Consider the following 21069-nt stretch of genomic DNA (forward strand, 5'->3'; position numbering starts at 1 on the left):
TCCATTAAAAAAAATGTGTTGAAGGATTTAGCCAAGTTTTTTGTAAACATCAAAGGTAGGGACCTTGTAAGAATGAACACCAAGCAACACAATTTCAGAAAAAATCTTAACTAAGCTTTTGCTTTTGTTAATGAACTTTGTCCTTGGTTTCGTTCTTACCTCTTGAAAAAGGAACCGATTGCGATAACTTTTACAAACTTTCAAATGAAACCATGTTCATCTGTAATGTTTACAATTCGCCTTGACAAATCCTTCGATAACAAAAAAATTGTACATTTTTGCATAAGCATATCATGCATCATTTAGCATTCATAGTTTCTAGCATGTGTCTCATACTTTGGTTCTTTCTACAAAAGGTCAATCCATCAGTCTACTCGTATCTACCAACACTCGGGCAAATCAGAATGGATCATCTTGAACTTGAACAAGAGAACCACAAGCTTCGCGAAGAGGTGACAACCCTCCGGGCCGAAAATGAGATTTGAGGAATTTAGTGTCTTTGATGACGGTTGCACAGAGTCAGCCATTATCTCTTCCAGTTGGCAACACTCAAGCTCAGACGGTTACTTCCACTACCCCGATTTCAACAGTGTTTGCTAGTACTCCTCAACATGCAATGCTTGAAGGTTATCTCTGGAGAACACCTTTAAGTTCTGGCGAAGTATTCCGTCATGGTGTCTCTAAGGTTCAAGCTCCTTTTGTGCAACCGACAACGCTTATCCCTCAATTGAGCCCTTTGATCCCTCAAGTTGCTATGACCTACTCAGCTCCTTTGATTCATGCCACTCAGCAGGGCCCTGGGCCAATCTATCACTCTGAAAATGTGGTTGCATACGACCGGATAGCTGAACTGGAAGAAAAGTTTGACAGAATACAGTTGGAATTGAAAGCTCTTCGTGGGAAAGAACGGTTTGGGAAAAATGCCTATGATCTTTGCTTGGTTCCCAATGTCGTGATACCACCCAAATTCAAGGTCCCTGATTTTGAGAAGTACAAAGGGAACACTTGCCCTGAGCTTCATTTGGTGATGTACGTGAGAAAGATGTCTGCTCAAGTAGATAATGATGAGCTCCTTATCCACTATTTCCAAGATAGTTTGACTGGTGCCGCACTGATATGGTACATGGGTCTGAGCAAGGATGATATCAAAACTTTCAATGATTTGTGTGAGGCTTTCGTCCAGCGATATAATTACAACTTGCACTTGGCCCCAGACAGAAAAGAACTGCATGCCATGACTCAAAATGATAATGAATCCTTCAAAGCTTATGCCCAACGTTGGAGAGATTTCGCTGAACAAGTCCGTCCACGTCTAGAAGAGAAAGAGTTGACCGAGATCTTCCTGGAAACTCTGGATCCGTTCTATTTTGAGCATATGCTTGCAAGTGCATCTGGAAATTTCACGGATATGATGGCCGCAGGCATGCGTATTGAAGATTGGGTCCGAAAAGGACATTTGATCAAAGAAGTTGTTCCCACTAATGGTTCAGAAGAGGAAGACCAGGAAATGAGTGTGGCAGAAAGTCAACCTCAACAACAGTATCTGGCTTATCACCCTGTTGCCGCTGTTATGTCTGTCACAAATGCTCTGCAAAGTTCGGGTTATCAACCCCAGTTTCAGCAATATCAACAACAGCCTCGACAACGGATTTCAAGGAAACGGATTGACCCTATTCCCGTGACGTATGCAGAGTTGTTTCCAAAGTTGCTTGAAAGGAATTTGGTCTATCCGAAGGCACTTCTGCCAATGCCAGCAAAGTTGTCAGCCCAGCATAGGCCCGACCTCTTTTGTGCTTTCCATCAAGGGGCACCAGGTCATGATATTGAGCACTGTTGTGCATTGCAGAAGATAGTTCAGAAGTTGATCCAGAAAAATCTCATACCTTTTGACGAGTTTTGAATTTGAATATGCAAGTTAATCCGCTATCGGATCTTGGTATCTAAGGTTGATACGTGAAATGTTTAGCTGCAATTGGGTCTTTGCTGATGTTTATTTCTACTACTCATCTGTTTAATTAATATGTTTGTTTGTTGCTTTATGTCTTTCAAAAGAAAAATCCTTTCGTCCCACCCGAGACGGAAGTGAACTTGTTTAGGGCTTTTTGCTTTAGGTATTTTCATCATTAATTAAAAGGTCGCTTTGATCCCGGCTTTGTTTTTATTTTGTGTTTTTTATGGAAAAAATGGTAATACAAAAAACCAAAAAAAAATCTTTTTCTTTAATCATTTCCACATATCTGCATAATCATAATGTTTATATCAATAATCAAATCATGCATTAATAAACCCGTTGAACACTTAAACCCTGTACTCTCTCTCGACTTTGAGTTCCCTATGTTCGAGGCGGAAAAGGAGGATGATGAAGAAGTTTCCCAATGAGATTATTGCCTATTGGGGCATCTTGTCCATCGAAGCTGCAAATATCAATAAAGTTTGTCCAGAAGAGGACTTTCATGTACGAGATGCTACCATCTGCCTTGCAGGGATATTGTACTTCAAGTGCACACTTCAACAGGGGCAACCCCCCCACCATCCCTCAGTATACAGTATAAAGGCAGTGCCCCACATGGAGGTCAAAGTCCTGTCAACGGAAGTTTCAATGAAAGCTAAGCTTGATTGAATTTAAAAGTCTTATTGCTGTGTGTCATGGACAGTTATATCAAGTTTTCGACAAAGAAGGCTCGTCCCCGTGAATGTCAAGAAAGTGGCTTTGTGCTCAAAAATAGGTTACCTGATTCTAGGGGCAAATGAATGACGAATTACAAAGAATGGTGGTAAAATTGTATGTCCTGTGAATACCGATGCAGTCAAGAAATACTTTGTTAAAATGAAAAGCTCGATAAGTCGCAAACCTGAAAAGGCGGCTTAGGCAAAAAAGAGCGTCTCGATGGGCTGAAAACCCGAAAGGGCGGTCCATGCAAAAATTAGAGACATGTGGAAAAAAATGAAAAGCTCGATAAGTCGCAAACATTAAAAAAGCGGCTTAGGCAAAAAAGAGCGTCTCGATGGACTGAAAACCCGAAAGGGCGGTCCATGCAAAAGTTAGAGACATGTAAAAAAAAAAGTGATAAAAAAAATGTGTTTATCCTGATAGGTTGACACCCGCAAGGGCGACCTATGCAAAAGTTAAGGATTGTGACAAAGTAACTACATCTGGTCGGACATGACTCACTTGGGGCAATTCAGCCGTCAAAAGACGTCCGATTTATGGCAAGGTAACTGCATCAATTCAGATATGATTCATCTGGGGCATTTTCAACTGTCAAAAGACCTTCGACACGAAGCATCTGCAAAATCAAAGACTCGGAACAGTGGAATTCAAAGTTGTTAGAGAGCATAGCGGTTATTGTGTTTAATGTACCTTTTCCATATAATTACCATTTTCCAAACTTTTTAAAATCCGTGGAACCATGCCTTTAGCAGGTCACCACTCCTCTACATCTAATTTGAGCCTGTGCCCATTTATTCAAAATTCTCATTTATTCTGTTTGCATAATTTCCTTCTATTTCTGATGTGAATACTTAAAGCAAAAAAAAATTTAAAACTTTTTTTTAATGTCTTTTGAAAAGCATAAACAACAGGTACATCTTCTTTGAACTTATGGTTAGTAGAAACATACATCAACATTCGTCTCAAGGACAGTTAAACTCAGCAGGGTAAGCATGACCAAAAGCTGTGAGATGACCTCTGTCAAAAAAAAAAGAAGAAGAAGAAGAGCTCGCTAAGTCGAAAACCCGAAAGGGCGGCTTAAGCCAAAAATGAGCGTCCCGGTGGACTGAAAATCCGAAAAGGGCGGTCCAGGCAAAAATTAGGGGCATTAAAAAATATATATATATATACTCCCGGTGGATTGAAAACCTGAAAGGGCGATCCAGGCAAAAGTTAGGGACTTTCAAAAAAAAAAAAAAACAATACAAAAAAAATGAAAAAAGACAGAGGTATCACAGTTCAAGTGGGCCAAATGGAAAGAATGCACTTTGTGCTGGCTTACGAGTGACGACTTTTGCTGGAATGGTTGATTGATGGGTTTTATCCCAAGAAATGGTGACTTTTGCCGGTGATTTGATGAATGGCGACTCCTGCCTATGGTTTAATTGACGGTGTCTCCCATCTGTGGCTTGATTGATGTATTTTATCCCTTAGAGTTGGCGACTTCTGCCAAATTGTTGATTGATGAGCTGTTTCCCCAAGAGGATTGATTATGGGGCATTTTGTCTCCAAGCGGTTTGATTATGGGGCATTCTCCCTTCAGTGTTGTGGTTATGGGTTGTTCGCCCACCAGTGGTCTGAGTTTGAGCTTTACCCTGACAGTGTTTAACTCATCTCCAGTAATGTTATCCCCAATGAAGATTGCCGAGTGTTTGTACTGCGGTGTCAGTCCATCTCTCATCTTACCTATCCTCTTTTGTTCCATCAAGTTCACCTGTCATATACATTCATATTCTCATACATTCACTCATACATATATTCATGCATATAAACATTCATGCACATATTGCATGCATACAAATATCATTTATACATGATTGCATTTATCACCTCATTTTTTATTTCAACTGTATCTCATAAAAGCGTCTACCCCAGTGTGTATAGTCCAGAGATGTCATTCACTGTAAACCCGATGGATTCCGGCGAACTCTTACCAAGCCCGGTGGATTCCGGCAAACTTATCAAAAGCCGAGTGGATTCTCGCAAAACTCTTATGAAGCCCAGTGGATTCTGGCCAACTTTTATCAAAAGCCGAGTAGATTCTCGCAAATGTTTACAAAAGCCGAGTGGATTCTCGCAAACCCTTCATCAAAAGCCGAGTGGATTCTCGCAAACCTCTTATCAGAAGCCGAGTGGATTCTCGCAAACCCTTCATCACAAGCCGAGTGGATTCTCGCAAACCTCTTATCAGAAGCCGAGTGGATTCTCGCAAACCCTTCATCAAAAGCCGAGTGGATTCTCGCAAACCCTTCATCAAAAGCCGAGTGGATTCTCGCAAACCTTTCATCAAAAGCCGAGTGGATTCTCGCAAACATTTATTTTGCTTCAAAAGGTCAGTCCCAAACCACGGACAGCTTGTGTTTACCTGTCATTCCCTTAATATGTCGTCCCCAACTTGTGTTCAAAAGGCGTCACTAATCCAATACATAAAAAGGTCATCCTCAAAGTGTTTAATTCATAAATGTCACCAATCAGCTTGTGTTCAAGTGGTAGATCCCATCCAATAATCACTTTGTCAATACTAATCGGTATAGACAAGCTTTATCTTCTGTACTTTCGTCCTTACCACGGGCTGTTGGTAATGGACAAGCTTTACTTTCCGTCTTAAGCTTTATTTTCCGTCTCAAGCTTTATCTTCCGTCTGAGCTTTATCTTCAGTCCAACCTTTATCTTCCGTCTGAGCTTTATGTGTTCAAGCTTTATCTTCTGTACTTTCGTCTTTACCACGGCAGTTAGTAATAGACAGGCTTTATCTCCCCAGTGATGATTATCAAGTTTGTTCCCCAGTCAGTTTATTTCCGTCGTCTTTGCATTCATACTCGCATCGCATGCATTCATATCATTGTATTCATCGCATTCTCAGCTTTTCGACTGGTCAAAATTCGGTGTACTTAGTATTTAAGTCTCTTCGACCCATCGATTTAAAAGTCTTCTTTCAAATCTTCGTGACGAAGAAACTTAAATAGGGGCATCTGTCATACCCCAAATTTTGACCACTTTTTAAATTTTTATTGGTATTTTAAACGCCAAGTAATTTCGTCTTTTCAGACGGAATTTTGGCAGGGAGGTATTTTAAAATACCTCATTTGGTTTCCGAAAGGGACAAGTTTTACTTTTTATTAATTCACTTATATTACCTTTATCTTTATTAATTCTCATTATTTTATTTTCCTTTTTTGTTTCATGTTTTTATTAATTTTATTTTGTTTCCATTTTCATTTTTAATATCCTTTTAATGTCACGTTTTTTTAGTTTCCTTTTAGAAGTGTTTTTGTTCTATTTCTCTTTTTTAATGTCCTTTTTAGTCCATGGTCCAAATTTATTTCAAGTCTGACCCAAGCAAGGGTATATTGGTCCAAAGCATCTGGGACACATCATCAGTTCAGTACCTGCAGAACCCTAATTCTAGCAGTATAAGTAGCAGTCATTTATTGCACAGTAGTCAGAGATCAATCACGGTACACAGACTCAGCAGCCGCACATCACAACACACAAACCCTAATTTTTTCTTTCTTTCACAACTTTCCAGATCAAACACTTAACTTCTTCAAATTTTCACATGGATTTCACATGAACAATGAAGAACACACCATAATTTTTTTTCCAGTAAACTCATCATCATCAAACCCATTCAAATCGTTACTAACATACAGTAACATCATCATAACCGAATCCATTTCTGGATTCCGAATTTGCAAACAACAACAACACTGGTTTCAGATCGTGAAAGGAGGAAAAGAGGCTGAAACCGAAACATAATCAACATCAAGCAAATCGGAGCAAAAAAGGTGAAAGGCAGCGAGCATATTTGAAGTTTTCCGAAGATTCTTTCTCCAGATCGTAACAGATCAACAAAGGTAACATTTATGTGCGGTTTTATTCATCTTTTTTCTTCAAAAAATTTCGAATATCAAGTTTAGATCTAGGCTTGTTGGTTGTGTATTTGTGAAAACCGGGTTGATTTTTGAATAGAGGAGAAGAAGAGGAAGCCGTCGGTATAAAAATTTTGAAAAAAACTTTAAAAAAGAGCTCCGACGCGGCGGCCCTCCGGTCGACCACCGCGTCGGAGAAACTCCGACCACCGCTCTTCCTTCTTCTCCGGCGGACTAAACTTGAAGAGAGAAGAGAGCTTTTCTTTTATTTTCTTTGTGTTTAGAGAGAAGGATTTTAGTAAAAGTGAAGTAAAGAAAACCAGGATAAGTTTTGATACTGCTTTGTATGAACCGGTCTGATCTTTTGAACCGAACCGGTTTTCTTCTTCCCAAAACCGGTTTCTCATCTTGCTCTTGGGCCCAATTTTTGCTTGCTGGTTGCTTTCTTTTTTCTGCATCACTACAGTTTTTCAAATTACATTTCCCAGTGGTGCCTACTGCACCCCCTGTCCTGCATTTTTCCATAACTGCACCATTTTAAATTCATGCATCTTTTTTACATTTCAATTAATCGTACCAAGATTACATCATGCATTTTATTTAACTTATTCGATATTTTAAAAGCTTGTTGCATTCATTACAAAAAATTTAGTTGAACATGCATTTTTTTTTATTTAGTATCGTTTATTGTTTAGTTAATGTTAAACTTTCCATTGCACATGCATTTTGCTTTGGTTTGAGCTCTAAAACTTATTTATGCCTATCTTATTCTTGCTTTATTTAGCATATGCTTTGCTTGCATTTGGTGCTTTTATTTCATTCTCAATGCTTTATATTTCAATCGATTTAGTGTGTATAACTAGGAAATAAATGTATATTTTTACCATTGGTTTGTAGCTTGGCAAAGAGGCCATAGAATGTATCTAGGATTTTTTGTAATAATATAGGTAATTGCACACACCGACACAAGCACCGACACTTTATTCTTTGCTTTATGCTTGCTTTATTTTTCGCATCGTCACGTTAGTTTACCGTTAGTTTAGTAAAACCTTTTTATCTCAAAAATCAAATAAGCAAAAGTCAAATTATTTTCTTAATAAACTTTGGATCCAAATCCAAGAGATTTCCCTTTATTTTCTTAATCAAATTCCTAATTGAACTTTAATTAAACTTAGACTCAATTTCTCAAAATAAAATGAAACAACCTCACCTCTATTTTATTCTTCTATGCCTTGAGGTCTCGCAACCTTTCTCAAAAATCATTTTCAAAAATCAAACTAAAATCAACCCAACCCACAAAAAATATTTTTAAGAGTGAACTACGACGGTTTTGATCCCTTTTAAGGGTACGTAGGCAGAGGCTTTAATCCTTTCAAATCGATCAAATAAAAATAACAAAAACTCCTACTTCTTCTCCCTCCATTCTTTCACTTCAACTTTTAACAACAAATTTTCAAATAAAAATAAAGTTAGAAAGAGGTTCTCACGGAGTACCGTGAACGACGCGGGTGCCTAACACCTTCCCGAATCGTAACCGACCCCCGGATCCAAAAAGGGTTTTTCAATCTCATTTTTCCCTTCCCAAGAATAAAATCGAGCAAGTCCGGTAGATTGAAGGTTCAAGTCCAATCAATGGCTTGACACCCGAAAATCTTGGTCTACAACGATACTCATTGCCAGCCATGTTTTCAATTAGAGCTTGAACTTCATGATCAGTTTTGCTCTTGAGACTACCTCCCGCGGAAGCATCTAAGAACATTCTAGTGTTTGGAGTTACCCCCTCAGTGAAGATTTGGAGGTATTGTTTCTCGGTGAACTCATGATTAGGGCACCTCTTAAGAAGCAAATTGAATCGCTCCCAAGCATCATATAATGATTCACCTTCTCCTTGCTTAAAGTTAGAGATCTCCATCTTCTTTTCCCAATATTTAGACATAGGGAAATATTTCTCCAAGAACTTCAGCTCTAACTCTTCCCATGTTTGGACAGTCCCGTTTGGTATTGTTAGCAACCAATCTTTCGCTCTTCCCGTCAAAGTGAAAGGAAACAGCCTTAGCTTCTTTTGTGCTTCAGTCACGGTGGCTGGTTGTACACAAAACTCGCAGGTTTCAGCAAAGCGGCTCAAGTGTTCATGAGGACTCATAGCTTCAGTCCCATCGAATTGCTTGTCCCTCAAACCGTTGAGGACAGTTGTCTTGATGTCGAAAGCTACAGGGTTAGCTGGTTGAAAAGTGTGGGTCAGTTGACCGCGATGAGTGGCTAACCCGTAGTCTCCTAGCTTAGGTCTCGGTGGTACAACTCCTTCTCCTTCCATAGTTGCAGATTTAGGAGAAGAGATCGTTTCAGATTCAGTTGAGAGTGGCTCCGGTATTTGTTCTCGAACACCCGGTGGAACAGACTGAGCTAACCTTTGCGATCGGACAGCTTTCCGAAGTGCTCTAGCAGTCCTTTCAATTTCCGGATCGTACTCTAAGTCGTCTGAGCTCTGTTTACCTCGCATAAACAGCAAAATACCTTAGTAGCACTGCACAACGCAAAGTAATCAAGTGAATATGAAAACAGAAAAATAAAAATTAAAAACAGAAAATTAAATTGCAAAAACCCTAAATTATAACGTAATTGCCTTGTTGAAATAATTCAACAGTCCCCGGCAACGGCGCCAAAAACTTGATAGACGTTTGGCAAGTGCACCAAATACTATCGAAGTAGTAAAAATATCGATCCCACGAGGACTGTTTTTAACTTCAACAATTCAATTTTGTTATATAATTAGGATGTATAAAATTTATTTTGTTTTGGCACTAGGCAGTAGATTTGGTTTGATTTTAATTAAATCAAGAAACAGAAATAAAGTTGATTAAGAAAATATGGAGAGAGAGATGAGATCAGGTCTGTCGAATCCTCTATGTTTCCCCTAATTGGTTACTGCACCTATTATTACTAATGATTCTCTAGTTTCACGATAGTTAACAAATTAGCCCTAATCAATCCCTTGAGTTAGGACCCTCTTTTTAAACTACAGCCCCTAATTCCTTAGGTGGTCTAATAATCATCAAAGGTTTAAGCACGTTAACCTAATATCACTAACAAACGATTATCCATTCCTAGACTAACCATGTTTATTAGAACAATTCAATTAGGTCTAAGTCGAAAGCTATGGTCAGTAGTCATTCGTTCTCACAAAATCATGTTTATATTTGATCAGGATATAAAAAGCATTAAGAACAATTGAATTGAATGAAAACTAGAATATCATTAATAAGTAATAGAGTTTCACAGCAACATGTATCAATTAGGGTTACATAGATTCATCTCTGACCTAATCTCTGAGAGATTTAGCTACTCATAATCGAGTTTACAAATAGCATAATCAATGAAATAATTAAAACATACATGAATTGGTAAAAGGATGAAGAAATCGCCCTTCTAGCCGTCTCTGATGTCTCAAAATCGCACTTTGCTCTCCAAAATCGTAACCCGTGTTCTTCAGATTGAGTGCAGTATTTATAGAAGTCATGGGTCTGACCCATCAAAATCGCGCCGCGCCTTGTATAATGGCGTGCCGCGATTTCCTCTTTACAGGAAGTGTGTAATTTTGCTTCAAAAATCGCAGCACGGCTTGAAATTGGCGTGGCGCGATTTCCTTCGAACAGACTTCAAATTTTAAGCTTTTTGCACTCCAGAACAGTATAAATTGCATGAGAACTCTATCAAAATGTCACAATAAGTCCCTAATATTACGTAATGACAGGATGTCATCAGTTTCCAGAAGATAATATTCAAACCAATACATAACAATCAAGAATTTGATATAAAATCTAGTACAAACTTATCACATATAACATAAGTGACCGCTTTTTTAGTTAAAGCCTCATCATCTTTCCTAACTTATAACATAAAAAAAAATCAGTGCCCGCTTAAATTGTTAAAGCCTCATCATCTTTCTTTTGCTTCTTCCGAGCTATAAGGAATTTCTGTCTTGCTCTAGCTTTTTCATAATCACTTTTAAGTCGCTTCTTTGACCTAATTGGATTTGGTCTTTCTTTGAACTTTGGTGCAGTCCCAATAGATGGTTCATAGACAGCAACTGCTTTTGAAGACTTAGAAGGCGTAACGGATGATCGATCTGTATGAATACCTTTAGAAATAAGAAACTCCTCTGCCTTTTTCCCTGCCTCAAGAACACCGTTGAGAAATATTTCAGATGCCTCCGCATCTGCTCAAACACGTGTAGAAAGCTGAACTGTAACAGCACAAATTTGTTGATATCGTTGTGCTTGAGTGGTGTCTTTAGTGCCAACATTCATGGTGGATTTCAGCTTATCGACAGACGGACGCACATCTCTAGTCCACCGCTTTAAAACATATTGTGCAGGTATAGTCTTCAAAAAATGATATTGCACATGACCACCTAAGACCTCCAAAATCTTGAAAACATGTCGACATAAGAAACCCCGGTTCTCAAACATACGACATGAACAAGTAAAACTTTTGCTCCTAATGTCGACTGTGACAACCCTTTCATCAAGTCGATTATGATCTTCAAACCTTGGGGAAAGGTTTTCTTCAAATTCTGCATCCAAAACATCAACATTCGAAACCCTCTCATTATCATTATCAACATCATCGTAATTATAATCAACCTTCTCAATTGTGAAAACTTTGAAGAACTTGTTCAATTCAGACCCTTTTGTTGTGTCCTCCTCATAATAGTATTTGAAGGAAAGGTCATACTGACTGTGAATAAATGAAAAGCAAGATGGTGTATACTTGTTTACTACGGACCGCATAAGCTGACTGTTGGGATAATTATTTTTTGTTCTAGTGTTTGCAGCCTTAAAGTCCAACTCATCATGATTATCCCTCATTCTCTGAACCATAATGTTGAAATGACTAAAGAATCGAACAAGTGAATGGTCTGGCTGCAAAAATCCACGAAGAAAAGCATTGAAAGACTCACTTAACTGTGTCGTTTTCAAACCAGCTGTAAAATGTGACCTCACCCAAACTGAAGACCAATGCATACGATTTGAATGAGTTTGAACAAGCCACTTAAAGTCCGAAGTAGGCCTTCCATTAAAACAGTTTTTCATCATCTGATCCCAATTGTAGTCGAAATCTGATTCATCTTCGACATTTGAAACCAAATTAGTTAACTCATCGAAAAATGCACTGTTTGCACGAGAGCCGAGATTTTTCTTTGCATTCTCTCCCATGTGCCATGAGCAAAGACCATGAAAAACACCTTGAAAAACATTCGGAATTGACTTCAACAACGCACTAGCCTGGTCTGTGTATATGGTTTGAGGTTTCTTATTGGACATACACTTCAAAAAAGTTGTAAACAACCAATCAAAAGTAGCTGATGTCTCATCATACAGTAGCGCAGCACCAAATAACACACTCTTACGATGATTGTCAAAACCAAGAAAGGCAGCTGAAATGAACCAAATCAGAACAAAATACAACATATTTAAAAAATATAAAACCATTGTGCTGTGTAAATAGAAAAAGCTATTCATTTAACAACTGTAAAAAAACACCTATGATCTTTGCATAGCTGGACATAGCACAACTTTTCAAGCGAGATGTCTAAATTCGCAAACACAGAAAGAGCTATTTATCATCGATAAAAAAACACATATGATCTTTCCATGGCTGTACAGAGCATAAATTCCAAGGCAAGATAGGATCACCCATAAACCAGAACATTAAATTCTAAACCTTCAATCAATATAAACATTCAATTCTAAACACACACAAGAGCCAAATTAACACACATATACCAGAACCTTCAATTCTAAACCAGAACATTCATTCAAATTTCAAGAATATAAGAATTAAAAACTGTGAGAAGTACAAAATACTAACCTAATGGCCGATATTTATTGTTTGTTCGGTAAGTTGTATCAAAACTGACAACATCACCAAATAGAGCATAATCTTGTTGCATAATTCCATCTGCCCAAAAAATACTGGCTATGTCTTCTGCAGCATCAACTTGGATATCATAGTAAAAACCTGGTTTCGAGAGAGCTTCATTTCTAAAGAATTCTTGAATAACAGTTGCTTCACCAGCCACCATCTCCTTTTGACGAGTTGTCATTAGATAGTTCTTTAAGTCCGAAAATCGAAAAGGAAGATTCTCCGTGCCTCCAACTCCTTGACCCATCACTTCATAAGATGTTCTCATCGACATTCCAGCTTTAGAATTTATTAAAGCAAGTTGTCCTTGAACTTCGTTTACTTCTCGAAATGATCTCAAGTAGCACAAATGCTCTGGTTTATGTAATGGATGACAGTGATCAACTTCCCACTTATATATCTTATAGACATTCAACGCTTCATCCAACTTCAAATATATTCCAGCTTTACAACCAACCCTTTCCTCTGGTTTTTCTTTAGCTTTCTCATACTCAACAAGAACTGGACTGTCACATGTTGGCCTGTTTTTAGGATTAAGCAGACTTCCCTTCTTGAAACCTTCTTTGTTACAAGCATAACGCACATAATGTACCTTATCCGATTTCTTATTTTGTGAATTGTTCTTGGACTTCAACATACTCCTAACAGAGAATCCAGTGTTATATGCATAATTAAAATAAAAATCTTCAATCTCTTTTATAGATTTAAAGACCAAAGACTTCCATGATTCTTTATCACTAAATGAGTAACATTGAGAACTATCCGCATCAATAACTGAATTTTCAACCGTCAATTGTCCACTCTCAGATGAAGTTAATATCAAATCCATTGAAAACAGCAACAAACACTATTAAGAACAAAAAAACCATTAGATATGATAAATTGAAACTACTGAAAAACTCTAAAAAAAACTATGCTAAAACCATTGGCCTGTGGATATGGTTTTGGTGAGTTGTAATCCAAAACCATTGGCCTGTGGAAATGGTTTTGGTGAGTAATAAGCTAAATTGCTATCAAATTATCCCTAACACTCATACTCCAACAGTTATTTTAAATGATTCAATCATCAGTTTTATAGCATTGAGTTAAAAAATCACAGTTGAATATTCACATTGAGTTAAAAACATCACAGATTGAATCAAATTAACTGATGTAATCAACTGAACTAAAATATCACATATTGCAATGATTCAATCATTGCAATGATTCAATCAAGTAAAATTCTTACTACAACAATAATTTGCAATGATTCAGTTTACTTCAATTTTATAGCATCACTTTTATATCATCAGTTTTCAATTCAATGATCCTTAACTTCAATTTTAAAGCATCAATTTTCAATTCAATGATTCAACAGTAATTTTATATAATCAACAATAATTTTCAATGATTCATATCACAGATTGCATCGAATTAACAGACTGAATCATATAAATGAATAACTCGCCGGAGAAATACGTTGGAGTGAATAACGTCGAAGGAAGGTGAGAAACACGTCGGAGAGAAATGTGAGAATCACGTCGGAGAAGAATCAAGTTGCAGCAGCGAGAAACGGTGAGAATCGAGGTGCCGGCGATGAATTTCTGAATCGCACGAATCAAGATGAATCAAGATGAATTTCTGAATCGCACGAATCAAGGGTGAATCACGTTGGAGAGAAGGCTGAAAATAACGTCGGAGAAGCGAGCAAGGCTAAGAATCACGTCAGAACGGCAAGAAACGGTGAGAATCGTGATCGTGAACCGGCGCCGGCGACGGAAACGGTGAGAAAAGCGATCTTGTTAGGGACGAAACACTGTAGCATCTGAAGCTCAAGATTAGAACACGTGTGCAATATCGGACGGTTGTGATATGTTTGAGCTGAAGCACCAGATTATAACACCTGTCCTTGATCTAACGGTTCTGATTTGCTTATGCACCATGCATAAGGAAATCCTTATGCATAATAACTTTTGCCCATTTACACACCTCTCTAATTCTGCTTCTTTGATTTTAGTTGTGGTTGTTATTTCCTAGATTATACTCATTATATTTTTTTTTGAAAGAAACGATTTCATTTAAACGCGAACTAAATCGATCGAATCTAAAGCAGACCTAGCTAGAGCATGAGTACACAAATATCTAAATTGAATACCAAAATATATTATATTGAATACACAAATATATTATTCAGTACAAAAATATATTATTGAGTATCAAAATATATTTCAGATCATATGCACTAAACACTAAAATATATTAGATTGCCTATATTTCAGATTGTGTTCCAAAATATTCTAGATTGCGTTCTAAAATATTTTAGCAAAACTTGGGCACTAAGAAAACACTTTCTAATAATGATTTTTTTCTTGAAGCTAAATTAGTCCACCCAAATTGGCACCAGAGAGAATCGAACTGAGACCTTGAGGAGGAGCGCACTCCCAGGCCCCAAGCCAAAACCAAACATCATTGCGGGCCAAGAACTAGAAAACACTTTCTAATAATGATTAAATTAATTATTTAATTTATCGTTTCCAAATAATAAAATATATATCAATATATATTTTTTCTTTAGTGCTTACTTCGTTCACATAATTATGTACCTCTATTAAAGGTAAACCCCTACGTCCCCGTGAGCTTAGCTCAGTTGGTAAGGACAATGCATGGTAAGGACAATGCATAATATATGCAAGGTCTGAGGTTCGAACCCCGGACACCACAAAAAAAAAGAGGTAAACCCCTACTATACTACTAACTACTAATGTGTGATCTATCCAATATGAGATTTCCATTTTTTTTTGCAAGGTCTGAGGTTCGAACCCCGGACACCACAAAAAAAAAGAGGTAAACCCCTACTATACTACTAACTACTAATGTGTGATCTATCCAATATGAGATTTCCATTTTTTTTTCAATTCACACATCACTAATTCGCTTGGGCGAATGGGACTTCCATTTTTTTTTTCAATTCACACAACACTAATTCTACCCAACATAGAGATTTGTGTTTAGTCTTTTAACTCAATTATGAGATTTCCATTTTTTTTTCAATTCACACATCACTAATTCGCTTGGGCGATGGGACTTCCATTTTTTTTTTCAATTCACACAACACTAATTCTACCCAACATAGAGATTTGTGTTTAGTCTTTTAACTCAATTTCCACACAATGTTCTAACTAATGTGTGATCTATCCGATATGGGACTTCCATTTTTTTTTTCAATTCACACAACACTAATTCTACCCAACATAGAGATTTGTGTTTAGTCTTTTAACTCAATTTCCACACAATTTCTAACATATATATATATATATCATAGTTGACTGATACTAATTCTATTACATTGACCTCTATAATACTTAAATAACAAATGGAAATAATAGATAATACTTTCCCACTGTCTTTCCTTCATCAATCAAATAAAAGTTAAAGAGAGTAGGGACAAAGTATATCTTGGTTTATTTTTCTAGGGACTACAATTTATTTTTATTTTTTATAGGGAAAATTATAGTGACCTCTCTTGAGATCTATTTAAATGACACAAACATCCCCTCTAGATTGGGTCTTACAATTTTTTTCAGGGATTAAAATAAAATTTCACTATTTAGTTTGTCCAAGAATGTTCTTCACTCTTTATTTTTCTAAGCTATAATCAAAATCCTATATAAAAATATAACATATTGAAAGAATGTTCAAGGGAGCGAGTCTGTGTGAGCAAGTGATAGTAACATTAGTGCTTTTATGTTTGTCCAGTCTTGGTGTTTTTTTTTTTTTTTGGGGGCAGAAACAGTCTTGGTTACGTGGTAAGTTTTCAGGTCTGGGTCAAAACCCAATTCTTGATAAATTATGGACATTGCTACTACAGAACTCATAAAGATCGTAACATGGAGCTTTCTCGAGACCACATTGGAACAATAATCCTTGAGGACAATATGAGTTTTTGTTTGCCACTTGCGTTTATATTTCCAGCTTAAAAAGTAAAATAATATGGCAAAATTTATATTGATATTTGAGATTTATGTAATCTCAAATATTTGAGAAGAAAAGAGAAGAAAAAAAAGGCAAAGTCTTGCCTTTGTGGAAGTGAAAGTCTTGCACCTAAGGACACGAAAAACGAGTAGGAAAAAGCAAGGGCTTCTTCCTATAGATTAAATACTAAAATTAAATCTAAATGTTAGAGATTAAGTAAGAAATATTGCATGAAAGTGAAGGAGGTTTAAATACTTAAATTTAATATAAAAATCAAACAAATGACATCTCAAAACAAACAAAATATTTTATTATAATGTTCAGAATTATGAGAGAGGATGCAATGGATTGGATCATCATATTACACACTAGTGAGATTGACACAACATCGTCACCGAAAATCTTAATGCATTAGGTGTATTCGCCATCTTACATATACATTTCTCAACGTCTATTCTTGCATTCATTGTGGAACATTTAGTCACTAAATAAGTCGAGGACTCTCTAACTCTATGATATAGTGACGTAGTTAAATAAGGAGGTCAGACAGAGAAACAACATGGGTAAAAAGATGGGTAACAGTGGTTTTATAAGGGAAAGTTTATGTTCCTATCTTTCATGAAAAGAGAGAAAGAAAAAAGAAAGAGAAAAGGAATATGAAAAGGAAATTTGAACATGGGAGAAATGATAAGGGAAAATAAATTAGTGTGTGTATTCTCCGGAGAATAATTAGGAATAAAATGAGTTACTGGTAATTTTATGTGTTCGTTGAAGGAGATGGAGATTTATGAGTAATTATTTCACAAAACATAGACTCAATAAAAAATGTCACATCATTTTAAAATGTCTCAATTCATCACAACACATCTGCATTTTTTCATTGTTAGTCCCACCGAAGACAAAAGGTCAAGGTATTTGAAACAATAGAGGTTGGATAAAAGAAAAAGCTTAAATGCATTTTTCTCCCTATGTTTAAAACGTTACGATTTTGACCCCCTTTTAAAAAAATGAATATTTTAACCCCTAACTTTAACCCCTTTTGCAAAAGTGGCATCATCCCACCATTTTGACCAAGTCAACGCTTATGTGCCAACTGACTTAGCTGAGTCAGATGAATAATTATTAAAAAAAAATTAAAAAAACTTAGGGGTTAAAAACTTAGGGATTAAATAAATATACACGTGGCATCTGACTCAGATTCTGCTGACGTGATGAATCTGAAAAGTGCAAGAATCTGAAATTACAGAGGCAGAATCTAAAAGTGCAAGAATCTGAAATTACAGAGGCGGAATCTAAATCTTTTCATTTACAGGGACTAAAACCGGAATTCGCTAATATTACAGGGACTAAAAGAGGTATTTACCCTATTTATACTTATATGTTTTTTTCTAATCATTTTTTTTTGAACAGGCAAAAATGAAGCTTATATTAACACCAGACACCGATGTTTCTTCCGCACAAGACGTGCTAGAAGAGAACGACCAATGTTACAAAATATGTACAAAAGCAAAAGCGAAAGAAAAAATCAACATAGGGATCACTATCAAATACCCAAACAAAGGAGCGGGCTAGATAATCAGTTATGAACCCCTAGCACATGAACCGCATTGGCCGCTTTCAACCACCAATAAGAATTAATTTTGACTTTTTCAAGCATCTGGTGAATATAGATATCGGTGTTATTAAACTGCTTATTATTACGAGCATTCCATAACACCCGCACACAAAGTAACCACAATATTTGCATAAAGGAGTGCCTGGATGCTGCCACACCTGCCAAATTAGTGAACTGAAGGAAATGATCAGGAACATAAAATGGATCAGCCCCATTAACACCAACCCAAGCACGAACAAGACACCATAACTTTCCAAAAATGGGACAGGAGACAAATAAGTGATGAGCAGTCTCCACTTCCCCACATCCAGAGACGCATAGTTGAGCGTCAGAACCAAGCATACCACGAGCCACCAAATTCACCTTAGTTGGCAAACGATTGCGAAGGAGACGCCAATCGAAAATAGACACCTTTAAGGGAACATGGCGGTGCCCTATCAAACCTGAAACCGCATCCATCGGAACGTCTTCAACTTTAGTCAGCAATTCATACACAGAAGGAACAGAAAAGCTTCCCGAATTTTCTAATCATTTTAATAGAATATAAATGCTTTAATTTTATATAATAGTATTTTAAATTAAAGAAGGATATAACTGTAATAGAAAGGTAAATTTGTTCCGTTCCATTGTAAAATATCAAAACAATGAAATGAGCTATCTATTTCATTCCGTTTCGCTCCATTCCGTTATATTCCTTTTCGCTCCGTTATGTTCCATCAATCCAAACAAAGCCTTAAGAAATTAGGTATATGAGTCATATTAATTATATGTTGTCGCTTTATCTCACACTTATATTACAATCGCAGGTTGCCGAGGTGAAAACATCGGTGTGACGAGAAGACTCCAAAGTCCAAACGGAGGAAGGAGAGCAATGATTCTTTTTTTTTTGTTGGAGACTTGTTTATCCTACTACTTGCTTGCTGAATTCTTGTCTGTATGAAAGAACGAATTTGATTCAATTAGAAAATTGAATGTACCCATAAAAAAAACATTAGGAAATGGAAAAGGTGTGACATGAAGTCTTCTATGTATGAATAAACAAAAATAGAGGGGGGACGGAGCGTGTATTTCCTATAAGCTGAGAGAAACTAAGAAAAGTAAAATTTATTAAATATGTTTAGAGAAAAGGAGAACAATGATTTTCTTTTTTGTAGAGACTTATTTATCCTGCCACTTGCTTGCTACTACCACAATTTTGGCTTTTAATAGCACAATTTTAATAGCGCTTTTGGATAAATGCTATTAAAAATGCAGCTTATGGACCTGTAATAGCACTTTTTAAAAAGCGCTAAGAAAAACAAGGTAAAAACCGGGTTAGATAGCGCTTTTCTATAAACGCTATTATTTAGCTTCGCAAAGATAGCGTTTATGATTGAACGCTATTATTTCCCCTAACTTAAGATAGCGTTTTTCCCAAACGCTATGTTTGGGCTATCAAATCAAATCAAATTATAACTAAAGGTGGATAGTTTTTTAATTTTCACGCACATTAGTTTTCACCACTCATCTCACCTCACAAAAGCCAGCAGTAAGTGATTCAAAACAAAAACCTTCGTTCCTTCATTCTTCATCAACCCAGAAAACTATTCATCGCTACTCCTTCTCCTCACTGAACCCAGATCGTTCCTTCATTCTCCATCACTCACTCATCGCTACAAACACAGATCTTGTTCTCCTCATTGAACCCAGATATGTCCTTCTCCATCACTCACTCATCGAAGATCGGTTTGTTCACCGTCAGTCATTCATCAACATAGATCATTCCTTCAGCATACCTTCATCGTTTCTGCAAAACACCATAACCCAGAACTCTTCAAAACCCCATCGATTCCATAAACCCCAAAACCCTAGCTCTTCAATTTGTCAAAAACCTTTATCACAAATTTGAAGGATCAAAACTCCACTGTATACAATTCCAGTCGTTCCTATTTCATTAGCTGCTAGATAGATTGGAACCCTAAAGACAAGGAGCATCTGTCGCCGCCGCCGGCCGCCATTGTCCTTCACGAACGGTAACAAATTGATGATGCTTTATTAAATAGGAACAATTTTCTATTGAATAGATACATTTTCTATTTTGGTTAGAGATTCTTAGAAAATCTTGGGGTTTAATTTTAGAAAAATTGATGAACTTATATAGAAGATAGATAAGTAAGTACAATGCATCAGTTTTGGTTATATCAAAATTAATATTATTTTCATTGCAAAGGTCAGGACATCAACAATATACAGAGGAATCATAGACGTACAATAGAAGAATATGATTATATTAATCAAATAAGAATTCATTATAGTTCATGAATGTCAGGGGTTAATCTTCCTTATCCCATTGTGATCTAATTTGTCTACTTTTTGTTAACACAATCACACGGTTACCTCTCAAGTAGCAGAGACTAAATAATAAGGCTTTGATTCATTTAGTTTATGGAAATAATAATAATAATAATACTAAAAAAAATTGGGGTAAAAACCAAGTTAGTTTGATCCTTTTAAATTAGATTTAAGGTAGGCATAGTGAGTATAACATGATTTCTGGCTTTCTGCTATGGGTCATGTGTGTCTTGTACTTTTGTGTATCCTTCTTAGTTGTGTGATTGCATTTATGTACTATTTTTGTATTATTAGCCTATTGGGTTTGTACATATACTTGTTAAATATTAGAAATTGTTACCCTTTTTATTTTTTTGAAAATAAAAGAAATTATATTAATGGTAAATGTCAAAATACAATTGGGATTGGATTTCAGGAAGGTTATCCTCTATCCAAATCGATCACTTGTGGAATGGGCCTAATGAGCTAAAATATGTGCTACCTTGTTACAAGATCTCTTATTATAACTACAGCCCCACTTCTCAAAATTCCCTTTAAGTCTTCTGATATTATCAAATATCAATGCATCTTTTAGGAACACTGTGATAATGCACCCTTTTGAGATAAAGATCTTGCGCGATATTCACTGCATACCAGAGGGCGTAAGCTTCAGGGCCTCCAGGTAT

General features: G+C 36.6%; 3 protein-coding genes and 1 non-coding gene across 4 annotated transcripts; 2 read left to right on the plus strand and 2 right to left on the minus strand.

Moving 5' to 3' along the window:
* Positions 1–502: 502 nt before the first annotated feature.
* Positions 503–2751, plus strand: LOC146953806 (uncharacterized). Its single transcript, XM_085742824.1, has 2 exons — positions 503–1860; positions 2655–2751. The coding sequence occupies exons 1-2, from the start codon at positions 503–505 to the stop codon at positions 2749–2751; spliced, it is 1455 nt and encodes a 484-aa protein (XP_085598950.1).
* Positions 2752–8396: 5645 nt separating this feature from the next.
* On the plus strand, positions 8397–8502 carry LOC146953807 (small nucleolar RNA R71). The gene has a single exon (XR_015025266.1). It is a non-coding gene; the product is annotated as a small nucleolar RNA R71 (small nucleolar RNA).
* Positions 8503–10787: 2285 nt separating this feature from the next.
* Positions 10788–13384, minus strand: LOC146953808 (protein FAR1-RELATED SEQUENCE 5-like). Its single transcript, XM_085711781.1, has 2 exons — positions 12454–13384; positions 10788–12019 (listed from the first exon to the last, which is right to left on the minus strand). Exons 1-2 carry the CDS (start codon positions 13334–13336, stop codon positions 10803–10805), a joined length of 2100 nt encoding a protein of 699 aa, XP_085567907.1. The 5' UTR covers positions 13337–13384; the 3' UTR covers positions 10788–10802.
* A 4650-nt stretch (positions 13385–18034) lies between these two features.
* LOC146953809 (uncharacterized) lies at positions 18035–18532 on the minus strand. Its single transcript, XM_085742834.1, has one exon. The coding sequence runs from the start codon at positions 18530–18532 to the stop codon at positions 18035–18037; it is 498 nt and encodes a 165-aa protein (XP_085598960.1).
* Between the last annotated feature and the right edge of the window lie 2537 nt (positions 18533–21069).

This window comes from Medicago sativa, chromosome 1, assembly GCF_051527215.1.
Source record: "Medicago sativa cultivar Bolivia chromosome 1, Bolivia_mono, whole genome shotgun sequence".
Lineage (NCBI taxonomy): Eukaryota > Viridiplantae > Streptophyta > Magnoliopsida > Fabales > Fabaceae > Medicago > Medicago sativa.

Bases quoted from the DNA above. Each gene is read 5' to 3' on its own strand.
- LOC146953806 (XM_085742824.1), top strand. From the start codon at position 503: ATGACGGTTGCACAGAGTCAGCCATTATCTCTTCCAGTTGGCAACACT. The intron at 1,861-2,654 runs GTTGATCCAGAA...TGTCATGGACAG, and splicing joins TTGCAGAAGATAGTTCAGAA to TTATATCAAGTTTTCGACAA.
- LOC146953808 (XM_085711781.1), bottom strand. From the start codon at position 13,336: ATGGATTTGATATTAACTTCATCTGAGAGTGGACAATTGACGGTTGAA. The intron at 12,020-12,453 runs GTTAGTATTTTG...GGTTCATTTCAG, and splicing joins CAATAAATATCGGCCATTAG to CTGCCTTTCTTGGTTTTGAC.
- LOC146953809 (XM_085742834.1), bottom strand. From the start codon at position 18,532: ATGGATGCGGTTTCAGGTTTGATAGGGCACCGCCATGTTCCCTTAAAG.